We start from the raw sequence: 15,209 nt of genomic DNA, 5'->3' as shown, positions 1-15,209 counted from the left end.
TGGATTGGTCTCTCTAAGCGAGATCCCAATTCGTCAGTCACCGACGTGACTCGGAGTGACCGACTGAAAGGGAATGTAGTTGTTAAGTTTAGGCATGGGGTAAGATTAAGGGAGCTAAAATATGGTCATGTAGAATAAAACATTAATATATGCTTTATAAGTACTAATAAACAGTTAATATGTTAGTAGCATGCATGCTAATAAGCAACTAGTTAATAGTGAGAATTTATCCCTAAACTAAATCATTACAGATTTTTTATATTACATATACTGAATATATTATATATAGCTCCATTTTATTATTATAATGATATTTTGAGCTCATAACCCCATTCCTACCCTAAACCTAACAAAATGAAAACCATAACAGACAAATACATGTATAAAATACAAATAAACAAATAAATAATGTCAAATCAGGAAAATTTATTAAATAAATGTGACACCACTGAACATATTTGATTAACCTATAAAACAGATCAACATTTGTATATCTCAAAAAGTTTTTGCTTACATTTTAGATGCCATTGGATACATTAGTAATGTAAATTTCATGGTCTAGGCAAAAAAAAAAAAAGTGTCAGAACCATATTTTATGCACAAACACCTGCATCACATGGCATTTACAGCTCAAGTTACTGATTCAAAAACAACTGTGACTAGAAAGCTCACAAGCAAAGATGGTACATATAAAATCGCAAACTTCAGGGTGGTCCTGCACCAGCCAACAACTGCCTCTGATATACAAAAACGTCCATCTAAAACAACTACGAACTTGATAAACATCTAAAAACTTTCTTCTCCGCTCAAGAGTAGTGTACAGCCTTGTAAATGTGTTTTTTATAGTCTTTTATTTACTATTCATTAGGTCACATTCCAATGATTTTACAGACAAGGATAAAACATAAGGCCAAAAAGTTGTATTCCGTATTAGCTTGGAGCTGAACTGAGAGCAACAACAAAGATTTATATCAATAAAGCTGCAACATCAAAGCAACAACCACAAAGTACAAGGCCTGGAAGTGAGGGGGGGAAGAAGAGATCTGCAATATCTCTAAAGCAATACATGGACTGAGAGGTGACATCAGGAGAACATTAAATACTTTCATCAAGTAATTATCAGCTCATGTCACCATTAGTGCTATAAGAGGCCTTGTAAGATTGAGAGATGGGACTCACTCAAAGCATCATCAAGTTTTTCACCCAGGTAGAGTTTAACAACACCCTTTAGATGTAACCTTTAAGGTGAGGGCCATTGAAATCTCTCTTTAAAGTAATGATCCTACATTAGCAGTGGCATGAATGGCAGGAGAAATGTCCTCTGAGCGCAGAGTTAAAAGAAAGGCAACTACTAGTACTTTGAACCAACACAGAAACAGACAATGATCATCACGGGAGAACAGAGTGAAAGGAAATTAATTTGGGACAAAAAGGTGAGACAAATCACTTCGGCTTCAGCCAAGAAATTGTTTTCAAGTAGGTCCAGACGTGTTGTGAAGGCCGAATGAGGGTGTTTGCGCCCGTTTCAATTCTTTGACTAATAAACCTCCGTCCAGTGGCTACGGGGAATCCCAAGGAGCCACGGAAACATCCATCAGTCGTGTGGGAAAAAGGTAAACTTGGCAGATGCATCTGGCTGAAATCGGCCATTAATCTTAAGAGTGAAGTGTAATTAGGATGGACTTTATGAGTTCACGTGATGTCATAAATAACAGGAAAGCAAAGAACAGCAGCCTGAGGAGAGAAGGAGCTTGTCTTCTAATGACCCGGAGAGCTTGTAAGAACAGCCAGGTGTCAATGAGGGCTTTGATGCATGTGTCTGCTGTGCTTTATTTCTACATAATGAACAGTTGGCAACACGGCAGATGTAGACCTGCACAGGGATTCTGTGGCTAAATATTTATGCATGAGCTATTGAGCACAGGAAAGGTAATTTAACTGTACTGCACACTTAATTTGACTTTCTACTCGGTGATTCCAAGGATAAATTAGCTTAATAACAACACTACGTGACGCGAAGGCTGCAGCCAGCATTCCGATCAATAGAGAGCTGAGAGCAGCACACCCAAAACTGATACCAGATAGTCAGTCTGTTAACGGCAATCTAAGATAAAACAAGTGTGACTTAAAATGGCATCAGCAATGCATTTGATGTATTGTGGTGTACTTCAGAGTGAAATGGAATATTCACCAGGAAATAATGTGAGGCTAGACTTTATCCTTCAAGATTTGATTGAATAGTAAATAGTAGGGGTGTAACGGTACACAAATATGACAGTTCGGTACGTACCTCGGTTTTAACGTCATGGTTCGGTATGATTTCGGTACAGCAGGGGGAAAAACTTTTTTTTTTTAAATGGTTTACTGAACAAGTTGCTCTTTCTTTAAATACATTCAGTTATAGTTTAAATTTTCTTAGTGATAAAAATCTACCTCAGCTTATGCTTAAAACTATAGGGAGCCCTTTTACATTATAAGGTTACAATTAGGCCTAACAACTTAACCCAAACTTAAATTTAATTGCTATTTATTTTTAAATAGATGATCAACACTCAACTTAAAAAAAAAAAAGATAAATAAAAATAAAAATAAAAATTGTATGCAAACATGTAAATTGCACATAATGCAGTTTTTAAATTAACTTATAAATAATACAATTTCTAAGCTATTTGTTAAAATATATTCAATTACACAATGGCTGTCATAGCATGTTTCATAACAGATTAATTTAAACATACTGTACATTAAATAATTAAGACTAACAGGTTTAGTAAAATATAATGAGTATATGGTGTAATATTTTGCAAAATGCTCATTCTCTAGTGAACTAACGAGCTGTGGACACTGATGACTTGCTGAGGTAAATTAAATGCTACGTGACATTTTATTTCCACGCTGTATTGTTGATGTCTTTCCGCGGTTGAAACACTGATTGAGCAATTACATGAGGCATGAGATGTTCAGTCATGTTTATTCGTGTTAAAACTAATAGTACAGAGGAAGGAATGATCGCGTTCACTCGCGCTCCGCTCTGCACAAATCTGCGGGGCGTCACGGCTCAGACACGGGAACCGGAGCTGATCGCGGCCGCTCTAGTCAGTGCTTGTGTTGGGATTATACCAGCACGTTTCTGAAGCGGCTCTCTAAGGCGTTTATACAGCGATCTGTCATGCCACATAAAAGAAAAACACCATTTATTATTTACATTTCCTGAGAAGAAAAAAAAAACTGTATTCGTGCAGTACACATGCGTACCGAACCTAAAGACCCGTACCGAAACGGTTCGGTACGAATACGTGTACCGTTACACCCCTAGTAAATAGTAGAACTTGCCTAGTTTTGTGAACAGAAAAATTGCTTCAGAGGCATAAAAAGTTAGGAGTATTATGATGTCCTTAAACTAACATACACTGATGCACCTGGGTCATTTATTACAAAACAAAGCAACATTTTGAAAGTTCTTCCATTATTTCCTCATACTCATGCCATTCCAACCCCATATGCTGTTATGTGACTATTACATTTCTATCAAACCCCAAAAAACAATAATTCAAATCAATCAATAAAAAATATAGTATTTGACCTCTATTCCAAGGTATGACATGACTAAAATTTAAGCCATTATTCACTGAAGTTGAAATATGAACTTGTTCTGTGGGGGAGGGTGGGTGGGGGGGGGGGGGGGGTCTTTAAACATAATTTGCAGTCCATTATGGAATTTCTCCTGGAGGTTATTTAAATCAATACTGATCAAAACATTAAGAAACAGTGTTTCTGCATGTTTTCCCAGGTGAAAAAGACGTAGTATTAAATGTATGGTTTTGTTTTTCACCAAAGTATATATGCTGCTGTCCTTTTTTAGTGTACTTCATGAATATTTGTAATGTACACAACAATATATAATAGATTAAAAGTTTTCTAGATATCAAAGTGTGTACGTGCGTGTATATACTGAAAAAAGCAGCTTTATAATATACTAGTAGTGTAATGCTAATGCATTTCCAATGAGCTGAAATACAACTGAAATGTACCTGAAGTACATTAAAACAATGCTTCAAATATACGCTAACTGTAGTTCATGAAGTATTAAAAGGACATTTTAAATGTATTTTAAGAAATACACTTAAATTGCACTAAATATACTTAAAGTGGTTCCAATTTAACACACTTTCAATATATTAAATAGATTACAAATAGATTAAAATCAAACTTAAGCATATCTTGAAATACACTTAATATACTTAAAGTTGTTTCAAAATAATACATTTAATATGCACTTAGTATAGTATAATTTAAATATAGTAACTATGTTTGAAAAAGCACAATTTAAATATATTTCTTTTTCACCTGGGTTATAAAGTTAAATGTAATACTTTTTAAAAGACCAATAAAGAAAATTCAAAGGGATAATTCATCAAAAGATGAAAATTCTGTCATTAAGTAGGCTACTCACCCTTATGTCGTTCCAAGACCTTCTTTGGAACACAAAATAAGATATTTTTGATGAAATTCGAGATCTTTCTGACCCTGCATAGCCAGCAATGCAACTGAAATATTTTATGTCCCAGAAAGGTAGTTGTCACACCCCTTTGGACTTTTGTTGTGTTTTTATTCCTCATGCGTCCCTACGTGTGTCTCCTGCCTGTTCTGTCCTGGATTTACCCTTGTGTGGATGTATTAAAGACTATTTGCATTTATCCTCATCTTCTTCGTGCGTTTATCTCACCATAGCGTGACAGAAGACCGGACCTAAAAGTGAAAGTAACGCGGCGTGTTTCCCCGCATTTTGTTTTTGTTTATTAAGTTTTCCTTTTGAGTTATTATGGTCGACCCAGAGCCCAGCCTCCCTCTCCCACCACATCTGTACCAGTCCTCACCATTGCCACTGCTGTCTCCTGGCAGCCCCTCAGCTCACCCTCAGCTCCCCATCTGTGCGGTGGGATCACCGCGGGTCTGCCAGTCTCCATCGGCATCATGGCTGGAGGATCCCTTGTCTCCGCCATCTGGTCCGCCTTGGCACTCTGGATCCTCCCTGTCGCCCTGGCTCATTGGATCTCCGTCTCCGCCTCGGGCTCCACCACCACCTGCTCCACTGCCGTTGGTCAGCCCCCTGGAGCCGTCAGCCCTTCCTCCACCATGGCTCCTCCCTCTGTCGGCTCCACCGTGGGTCGCCTTCATGGCTGCGGCCTGGGTCCCGCCTGGTTCCTCCTGCTCCCTCCTGTCTTCTCCCTGCCTCCTCCCTCCATCTGATTTGCCCTGGTCCCTTCTGCCTCCAAAATGGCTCCTCCCTCCGTCGTCTCCACCCTGGACTCTGTTTATCGTCGTCCTCCTCCCGGGTGTCCATCCTCCGCCCGAACCTCCTCCAGTATTTATCTGCCAGCCCTTTGCCATCCCCTGTCACCATCCCACATCCACTCCTTTGTCCTCCTCCTAAGTCCCCCTCCATCCTTCCATTTGTTGTTCCTGCGGCGCGAGGTCGCGCCTTCCGGTACCAAGACGAAATCATTATCCAAGCTTTGCTACCCTCTAGCAACTGGCAATCGTTTTTCAGCTATATATATATATATAAAAGTAAATACTATTTATTTTTAAGAAATAATTTTTTTATTCAGCAAGGATGTGTTAAATTGATCAAAAGTGACATTTATAATGTTACAAATGTCACACCCCTTTGGAATTTTGTTGTGTTTTTATTCCTCATGTGTTCTGTGACCCAGTTTTCCCTCATGTTTGATTGTATCATTTAGTTCAGGTATGTCTGGTTAATTATCCTCATTTGCTCCACTATATTAGTTTATATTAGTAGTGTTCTGTTCTCTGTTTGTTGTCCGGTCTACTTAGTCCCTACGTGTTCATCCTGCCTGTCTGTCCTGTGTTTGCCCTATTGTGGAATAGTAAAGACTATTTGCATCTATCTTCGCCGCCTTCGTGCGTGTATCTCACCGTAGTGTGACAGTAGTAAGTAAATCGTTAAATAGTCCATGTGACATTACTCAACAATTTGGTGCTGCTGACGCAGGAGCCAGCATTCTATTTACAAGCAGAAGAGGACGCATGCTGTACATAACACAGCCTTGGTAAACATGTGTGAAGATTTCGACAGAAAGGATGACTTGCAATTTTTTGCCTCGCCTTACTTATTTGAACCAGAATATACAGACGATCAGCTAAGAGAGATGGATGTTCTACATCAGAATGCCGACTCCTGTGTCATCAGCACCACACGCATGGTACTCTCATGAATGTGTGTCGAAGAATGACATGGGAGAAAAGAACTTGTTGAATAAAGTTGTTATTTTTGTTTTCTTTGCACACAGTATTCTCGTAGCTTCATAACAATAAGTTATGAAGTTATTCATAACCACTGATATCACGTGGACTCTCTTAACAATGTCCTTACTACCTTTCTGTGCCTTGAACATGTCAGTTGCATTGCTGTCTATGCAGGGTCAGAAAGCTCACGGATTTCATCAAAAATGTATTAATTTGTGTTCCAAAGATGAATGAAGGTCTTACAGGTTTGCAACGACATGAGGGTGAGTAATTAATGACAGAATTTTCATTTTTGGGTGAACTATCATTATCAATACAACATCTAGCAGATCATCATTACTTTCTGATTCATTTTTATACAAAAAAAAGAATTGAGAAGTATTAGTATTAGCACTGCTTAATTTTATTTTTTCCTCATACATTATCATAAATTTTTCCCATGCTTTACACAAGACACCCACTAAAATGTCATTCAGTGTAACAACAGTTTATATTAAAAAATTATTTGATGATATTTAAGGATCACAGTGCAGCCCCCAAAAACGTATTTATTATCTAAAATATAATAAAATTTAGTATGATAATTTTTTCTTCAATATATTTTAATAAGTACAGGTCAGAATACGTACATTTTCTGACCTGTTACACTGAATGACGATGGAAACATTTTTCAAACATATTTTGACATTGGCAAAGTAGACACTTTACTTTTATTTAATACACTTTCTATGTATATAGAATAACTTTTGTAAGTTTAATTTGACGCAAACACCAAAATAGTATGTCTCGTCTTTGACCTTTAGATATCTGTATTACAAAACAAAACAAAACTACAGAGGATGATTTTTTTGGCATTGAATGCCAAGACTTTATGAATTTAAGACTTTCTGTTTTGACTTTAGACCTTTTTAAGGCCTTGATTTGTGGAAAGGCAAACTAGGACTTTTTAAGTCTTGAAATAATGTTGATAATTAATCACATGTAGAGGAACTCGGATCTTCCACTCCTCCATTTTGGCAAGTTCATACAGGGCCCTGTTGTTCATTCTACTTGTTATGCAATGATTAAAAATGTCAAAAATCCTTAAAACCAAGGTACTACATATAAAGTAAAATAAAAATAAAATATATCTCATGTACATTAGTAGGAGTGGACAAACAAACTACCCACATCGAAAAAGCAAGCACACATGTATAAGACCTCAGGTCAGTGCAAATCTCTGAGGGTGCTGATGCCACTAATAGCGGTTTGCTCTTTCCCTCTTTTGTCACACATCTTGCTGTATACCTCTCCTCCCTCAGCACCCCCTATCCGTTCCTCTGCGGCACATACATTGGCCTTACCTCAAGATAAATTGGCGCTGTGGGCAGCAAGTTGCTCCCAACTTTACAGACTAATATCTGTCTCAGTTTTCCCTACAGTGGTGTGATTGGTCTCAAGCTGTTCCCTTGCTAGTTCTATCATCTGTCTGGCTGTGCAGTATGGCTGCTGAACATAGGTTCATCCTTGATGAATTCAGCATCTAGCATAATGGAAAGACACCTCCAGCCTCTAATAAAGATTCACTGACAACACCTAGCAAACATTCATAGTCAGTGCCTATTTTCCCCATTAAGAGATCAAAGATGTTCTGTGGGGCATTAATTCAATTGGATAATGTTTCAAAATGACTCAAAAATATCCTAATAAGCATCAAGGTCTTTCTTGTTAGTGAACCCAGCTGACTTTTTTTTTTCTGTCTGTGCGCAATAAATTAAAGAGGGAAAAGAGAGAGACAAAGGGAGAGAGGAGAAATAGCTCATTTTTAAAGGAGAATAAATGAATTAGAAAATTTATTTTTTGAGACCCTCTAACAAGCCTGGAGGATTTCTCGCAATATTAAAAGATACTAATCAAGTTCATTTGAAATGGAAAGAAGGTAAAACATTCGCTGGAGTTCATGAAATTACTTTTAAATAGTCTCACTGTTGAAATAAGATCTGGAAATATCAATTACTCTTAGAAAAACTGAACCGTTTCCCACAGGTCTATTATATTTATTCTATTTTATATATATATATATATATATATATATATATATTTGTTCTAACCTTACTCAACTTTTCTTCAAAGTCACAGACAATAACAAGCTATTCTAATTTTAATTTTATTTAGTGAATCATTTAAAACAAAATGTTACTGAGACAGTGTGAGACACTGCAGTTGAGAATCAGTTGAACTCAGTGTGATTATATGGTGAGAAAACATAGGAGTGATATTATTACTCCACAAAAATGAAAGCTCAAGAGAGCATGTAAGTCGATTAAATGCACAGAGATTAGATTGATTGTACTGTAAATCATCGCTTCTAATAATAGAAGAACTGCATTGCTTCACATGACCTTTTCCACCTTAACCTTGAGAGAGGGGCTGAGGCTTGGATCATGAATAAACAGCAAGATACAAATCATTTAATAATGACATAACCTTGAGTCCTGCTTTTTCACTGAGGATATGAAAAGCTTCTTTAATTTTCTATCTGTAAATGTAACTGACTGCTTCCTGTTTTAAACAAGATCTGCAGCCAAATGCCAGGTTTTCCTGCCAAAGCATTAAAACTATGCTCTGAATTTCTGTAACTCCTCAAAACTTCTTCAATAGTCTCCACGGTTTCCAATAATTATGGTAAATTACAATGCATGCCAGCAAGCCTTAAACATTTATTCTCTGGTCAGCCAATATATGGCTTAAATAAACCATCTGATGGTGGAAAAATTATCAAAAGCTGATTCTAAATTGTGCATTAGCCACACATTTAGCATAATCACCCACTATCCCCCAGGTCTGATGATAACATCCTTTACTGGGCTACACCATTAAACCGGCTGCCCAATTTTACTGTATTTTATTTTTTATTTTTTGCCAATGACCAATATCACCTTACACGGCAGATTTTAATGCCATAAATCTCCACACTCTCAAAGAGGAGCCATAAAATATAACAGACCTCACTTTCCTTAGATAACAATCACTCGGGTGGAGGAGTCAGTGAAATCTGCCAGTTCAAACGGCCATAATTCAACACAAAGAGCTCTCAGATCACCTCAGGACAAATAAAGAGAAGATTAACACACTGCTGCATACAGACACTTACATAATGTATAACAGCATTGACATACATAATGATACATAATACTTTTATAGCTATTATGCTTACCTGTAATCTCACTTACTACTATCCAGATGCTGGTTTAATATGCATGCTTATTTTTGTGAATTATTTTAAGCAGCTTAGTTTGTGTGAAAGGTAGTATTTAATATTATCATCATTATTATTATTATTTTAACATTACACATGCAGTACATATTACCAACCGATCAGGCCTTTTTGCCCTGATCAGTATGAGCTATATTTTCTGTTTAAAAGGTTCTGTTAACAATAATGCAAGCAACCTAGATTTGTGTGTTACATATTGTAATTATTAATAGAATCTGCCATACTATGTATATTTTGGAAGACAGCTACATGATTTGGATCTACATTGTTTTATAATATTACAATAAAAAAAGGTCTGAACAGATGTGTGCAGTAATCCTGAATACAGATGTCAGATAATGCTAAATAGTTTTTTTCACAAACCATTCAGTTTATAAATGAAAAAGGGCTATTTTGCAGCAGATAAACACTTTTTCATAAACTATGGAAATGTACATTAGTTCAATTCATTCTAAACAGTATAGGCCTACACCTAAAAATATGCACATGGCCATGCGTGTGTGTGTGTGTGTGTGTGTGTGTTTGTGTGTGTGTGTGTGTGTGTGAAGTAAAATAAGAGCTCTTCAGAGGCTTTCAATCTCTTGTAATAGTGTTATTATCTTAATGGAGGTGCCAAACACACAAGACTGGAAAGGTCCATGTCCCTTTGTTTTGTGAGCCTGAGAGTAAGTGGTTTTATATTACCCTGCTCTGCTATATGGCTACCGCTCAATATGAAATGCGCATTACTCTTGGGAGCTACAGTGAACAGCCCGAGACATTGCTCCATCCTCACCTCATGAGGCACATCAGAGTAATCAAGTTTAAATTTTCTCTTTCTCGAGAGGGTCATGCCGCTGTTCATATTAGGGGCACGGGCCATCAAGTGCATCTGCAGGTGGTAATGACAGAGAGCAGAATGTTTAACATGGAAGCAAAGTGTGTCTATGAAGGAAGGAGGGTTAGAATTTGATTCCAGACATGACCGAATTTGGACTTAAGTCCATCTCAAGTCCAAGTCTAAAATCATATTTTTTTATGAGTAGTGGAGACCTTGGCTGCATTTCTCAAAAGCATTGTGACCACTGGTGGCAATAGATCTATGATCTACTTTGGCTTACGATGCTTTTGGGAAAAGTAGCCCTGGTCAATCAAGTCAGAGTCTAGGACAAGTCTAAATCCTCAGAAAAATATGAACTTGGACTTGGAATACTACAACGGTGTTGTGCATGTAGTGACGCTAGTCCACATGAACCAAAGTAAAAATACCCAGGCATCAAAGATATTTTTCTTCGTACACAAAGAAATCCAATTATCTTTACCCTTTTTCTGGGAAGAACGCGATTATAGGGAAACAATGTGACGCTGATGACTTTCGATAACAGAATGCCATGGGATAGTGGAGAAAGGATATATGGTCTATGAGATTTGAAGATCTGGACACTATCACTGCAAGGTGGAATATTCAATTACATCATCTCTCCTGGTACGGATCACTTGGCTGACTAAGACAGCACAATTTAATTTATATTCAGCCAAAATGGAAATTATGAGGAGAAAAACACTCATTCATTCTCTGGCCAAAATGGTGGCCATTTACTTGTATATCATCAAACCCATTCCATTTCTAAATTGAACCTTGCCCTTCTGTCACACCGAACGGTGCTGCTCATCAAGGAATGCTTATAATACTTCCTGACAAGATTTATATAGTGTTCATCCTCTGGTGATTCTAGCCTCTCTACAATACTATTTGTTTGATCTTTCTGCATTCCCAGACCACAATTCAGTTCAAATCATCTGGTGCACTCTTCACCCATGCTCTCACCGTCAGCTTGACATGTGCATTACCATAATGTATCTCTCTAGTATGACACTGAGGGTAATTGCAATTACTACATCTCTCTTCCCTTTGTCACTTTGCTGGCAAATGGAAAGCGACAATAATATTCCTTTGCCTGGAATGACATAAACATGGTCAGCTTAAAAACTTGATCCAGGGAAGCTTAAAGAGTCTGAGGTCACCTTGCCCTCCACCTCCGCCGTGCTTCCACCCCAGGTAGTTAACAACGACGAAGCTCTCGTTATCCACTGTGCTATCGGTGACAGAGTTGCACTCCCCGTTGTTGTCAACACACTGAAGAGCAGTGGTACGGCGAGATAGGATTGCATAGACAGCCTCTTCATAATGCTCCTGGGCAATGTCATGCTCAACAGTGGGCTCTTGTTAGGAGCTGAGGGAAGGTTATCAGTCCTGACACACACTTATCAGCACACGTCCATCTCGTAGCACTGGCGCTGCGCGCACCACCCACCGAAGTACACAGATGCTGTTTACCCGCGCCAGGAGTGGGCCGCCACAGCTAATTCAACATGATTGTCTCCCAAAGGACAGAAAGCCGAGATTTTGACGGGGAAGGAGGGACAGAACTCAACACACATCTTCCCAGAAGAAAGGGACCCAGTGCGAGGAGTCTACGCTTCCCATCGCTATTTTGTTAAACCTCGCTTAACATCGCTGAGGGAGGATTTTTGGGATTCGAGGGCTGATTCAATCATGGGTAATTGCTATCGGATAATAAAAGAGGACACACAAGGCGGGCTTATTCACCGGGATTCTTGGGGGCTTACTGACACAATATCTCTGCTGTCAATTATCTCTCCCGATCTGACAGGTGCACAATAACAGGCACTGGGATCTTTCTATTGAGCTGGTAAACTCAAGCTCCTTTTGAGTACGGAAAGTGTGTGACATGAGGGGATTGAGTCTGATTCCAGACTGCTCTCATCCCTGCGCTACCCTCCCCATCCTCTTTCCTCAATCCACTAATCATATTCTCTTAAAAACTGCTGGAGAATCAATAGCCGGCCTGATTTACTTTGTTAGACGACATTAAATATTCAGACGACAGTCTACATATTGAGTCCACTACCTCAAGCATTGGCGAATGTTTCCAGGTAAAGGCCTACCTGTCACATTGGCTTTAACTGCATTAAAGCATCTACATAATTCCCGAGGTTGTTTTGCCTGGACAGCGCCTCTTTGAGGAAATCGTAAACAGGGAGGTCAGCAGAGAGCGAAAGGACAGCACCCTGCATGAGGTGCTCTGGTATTTTTGGCCCTGTCTGCTCACTGATTTGACTTTAATGAAGAGACTGGATTTGTGCAGTTGTGCTCGCCCAAGGCTAAAGTCATGCAACTCCGGCAAAACAAATGAGAGAGGAGCAATTACGAGACGCAATAAACAGATTCAGCATTTTCCCCTTGAGCACTAGAACTACATCACAGTTGCAGAAACCAAAAGCAACCAGGTACCCAAGGGCGGAATAAAATGAACCAACAGCACCCCTCGGCAGCTGGTGAGGGGTGCAGACATAAGGATGTGGAGAGAGGGAATTTAGTAGACGGGAATGCTAGCTCTGTAATGTTGAGAAGAAGAAAGCGTCATCTAGTAGCGATGTACGTAAGTGAGTGCAGCCAACCCAGCCCAAGTCATTTTCCACATGCAAGATGTTTTCAGGGGACTAAATATGCCACAATGACATCTGGCTGAGAGAATCACTGATTGCCCTCTCATCACAAGCAGCAGCCGGTTGCAAAGTAAATGAGCTTATCCATGTTGTTCTCTGAGAGCTAAACATGATTAAGGAATTCAACCTATGAAAATGATGCTATAATCCCGAATCTCTTGAAGATCAAATATTCAGGAGGTTGAATTGTTCTCTCCTTCTCTCTGAGTGCATTAGCGGAAGATTAACAATAAATATTGAATATTAGCATGAGATAGAGCTTCATCCTTTTCATTTCTGCACGCCTTGCAAGAAAATGTTCTTTAATTTTTGACTGGTGATTTATGTTTCCCTCAAGGCAAAACTGCTGACTTTCTAAGTGCTCCTAAATGCACAATCTTGTGGGAGGCAAACACACAATATTGTTAACTATTCATTAACAACTGAACAAGGTCCTAAATATGCATTTTTTTGTATTCTAAAAGTTTAATCAGAGTGCTGTTGGGTTAGTTGGAGAAGATGGGATGTCAAAAGCTACATTTTCCAGGGCACATTACCTCTCAGATGGGTAAAAAGCAAAACTTTGATTACAGTAGAACTGGGCACGTTAAACATTTCCAACAATATAGAAATGGCCAAACGCAATAATGTTGACCATTTTCCAACCCTTTAAATAATGAGTAGAATATATTACAAATGTGAGGCAGAATAAATACTGAATGCCGTTTTAAGACATCGATGCTGATACAGAAATTCTACTTTACAACAGTTTGTAACTTTATTCAAAGATTAACATCACCTGCTACCCATATAGTACAGCAGAGAGAAGTACTACTATGACTTGCAGCACTTCAAGTGATATATCAAAATCTGCATATCTTTCTGTACAGTACTAGTCCAGGTGTGCTGAAGCTTAACCAAGCTTGTTATTTACTTAGATTAGGCTGCATGCACCAGATCTGATTGACAGTAACTTAACCTATAAATGCTAGAGACATAGCTGTCATAGGTTTGTACTCACCTGCTCTCCTGGCTCATGCGACTTCATAAGGCTCTTCTCTCTGTACATTGACCAAAGGCCGACGTTTGGCAGAAAAATTAACGCCACCATGAATAGAAATGCCATCTGCAGAACGCGCTTTTGCCTTCTCTTCATTTTGAAGACGCGAATGACACACAATCCAGCGCTAGATAGACGCGTGTCTGCCGCGTGTGAACTCGATCTCCGTATCTCCCCTCGTAGAAGACGACAAACTTTCACCTGCAAGGAAGACAGAGTCGCCGCGTCATATAAACAAACACTCCAAAATGAAGCGGGCAACACAGACTTATTACGCGTATTAATCTCAGGCTCGAGAGCAACACTAGCTGTCTCTTAACTGACATACGTAATTAAGCAAACATTAACTGAACACTCTATAGAACAATCATATATTATCAATAATTAAGACAATTCTGCAACAGCCAGTAGAGCTAAGACAAAACATAAGCAGATGAGCTCGTTTTGTATCAGTCACGCGAGACGCAACGCGCGTAAGCAATACTATGAAAAGACTTACAGTAGAGGGTTATTTGCATGTTGAGACATATATGTTGCTCGGTAATCCCCTCTCCTTTGTTGAAGACACACAAGGGGAACGTTTCCGAGACGATAATTGCAGAACAACGACGAGCGTTACGTTTTTATCTGTGGCAATGCGCTCGAGCTACAATTTGAAACCGTCTCGAGCTCTTCATTAAAACCCTCGCGCGCTTCCCACCTACCGAAGGTTTACGTATTCTTTCTCTTTCCTCCTTGGGCGACTTCTCGTTGCCCTCAGCTTTAGATATTGCGGTTATAAACCACGTGTGCTGCGCATTAATATGAAAACATCCTCGCAGCCGGGCGATGCTTTCCGATGTGTGGGACAGCACAGTGAAGCAGCAGTCTTTACACCAACACGAGCTCACAGAGTAAAGAGGTGAGCGATTCTTAGCTTTGCTTTGAGCTGGTGAACTGTAGCTTTGCTTGATCTTTAAACGCAAATGTGTTCATACGTTCAAGTCATTAACCCTGTTTATAGCTCTAATTTGGCTACTTCTGTTTGTTATTTTGGAAATGACTCTTATAAACACTGTAAACCAGTTAGTAAAGGTTAGTAAAAGAAAACTAATGAAAAAATCTGACTACCAACTACTATATATATATATA

The 15,209-nt window shown here is 38.8% G+C and overlaps 1 protein-coding gene across 1 annotated transcript in view; it reads right to left on the bottom strand.

Annotated features, from left to right (window-relative positions):
- LOC107670789 (polypeptide N-acetylgalactosaminyltransferase-like 6) overlaps positions 1 to 14,979 on the bottom strand; it is a 227,982-nt gene extending 213,003 nt beyond the window's left edge. The window contains exons 1-2 of the mRNA XM_016463559.1: positions 14,578 to 14,979; positions 14,040 to 14,279 (exon numbers count right to left, since the gene is read on the bottom strand). Of these exons, the coding sequence (XP_016319045.1) occupies positions 14,040 to 14,174 (135 nt within the window). The 5' untranslated portion in view covers positions 14,175 to 14,279; positions 14,578 to 14,979. The remainder of the gene's footprint in view (positions 1 to 14,039; positions 14,280 to 14,577) is intronic.
- Between the last annotated feature and the right edge of the window lie 230 nt (positions 14,980 to 15,209).

This window comes from Sinocyclocheilus anshuiensis, unplaced genomic scaffold, assembly GCF_001515605.1.
Source record: "Sinocyclocheilus anshuiensis isolate Anshui unplaced genomic scaffold, SAMN03320099.WGS_v1.1 scaffold145, whole genome shotgun sequence".
Taxonomy (NCBI): Eukaryota; Metazoa; Chordata; class Actinopteri; order Cypriniformes; family Cyprinidae; genus Sinocyclocheilus; species Sinocyclocheilus anshuiensis.
The sequence above is the reverse complement of the archived record's forward strand: the minus strand, read 5'-3'. Positions and strand labels throughout refer to the sequence as shown.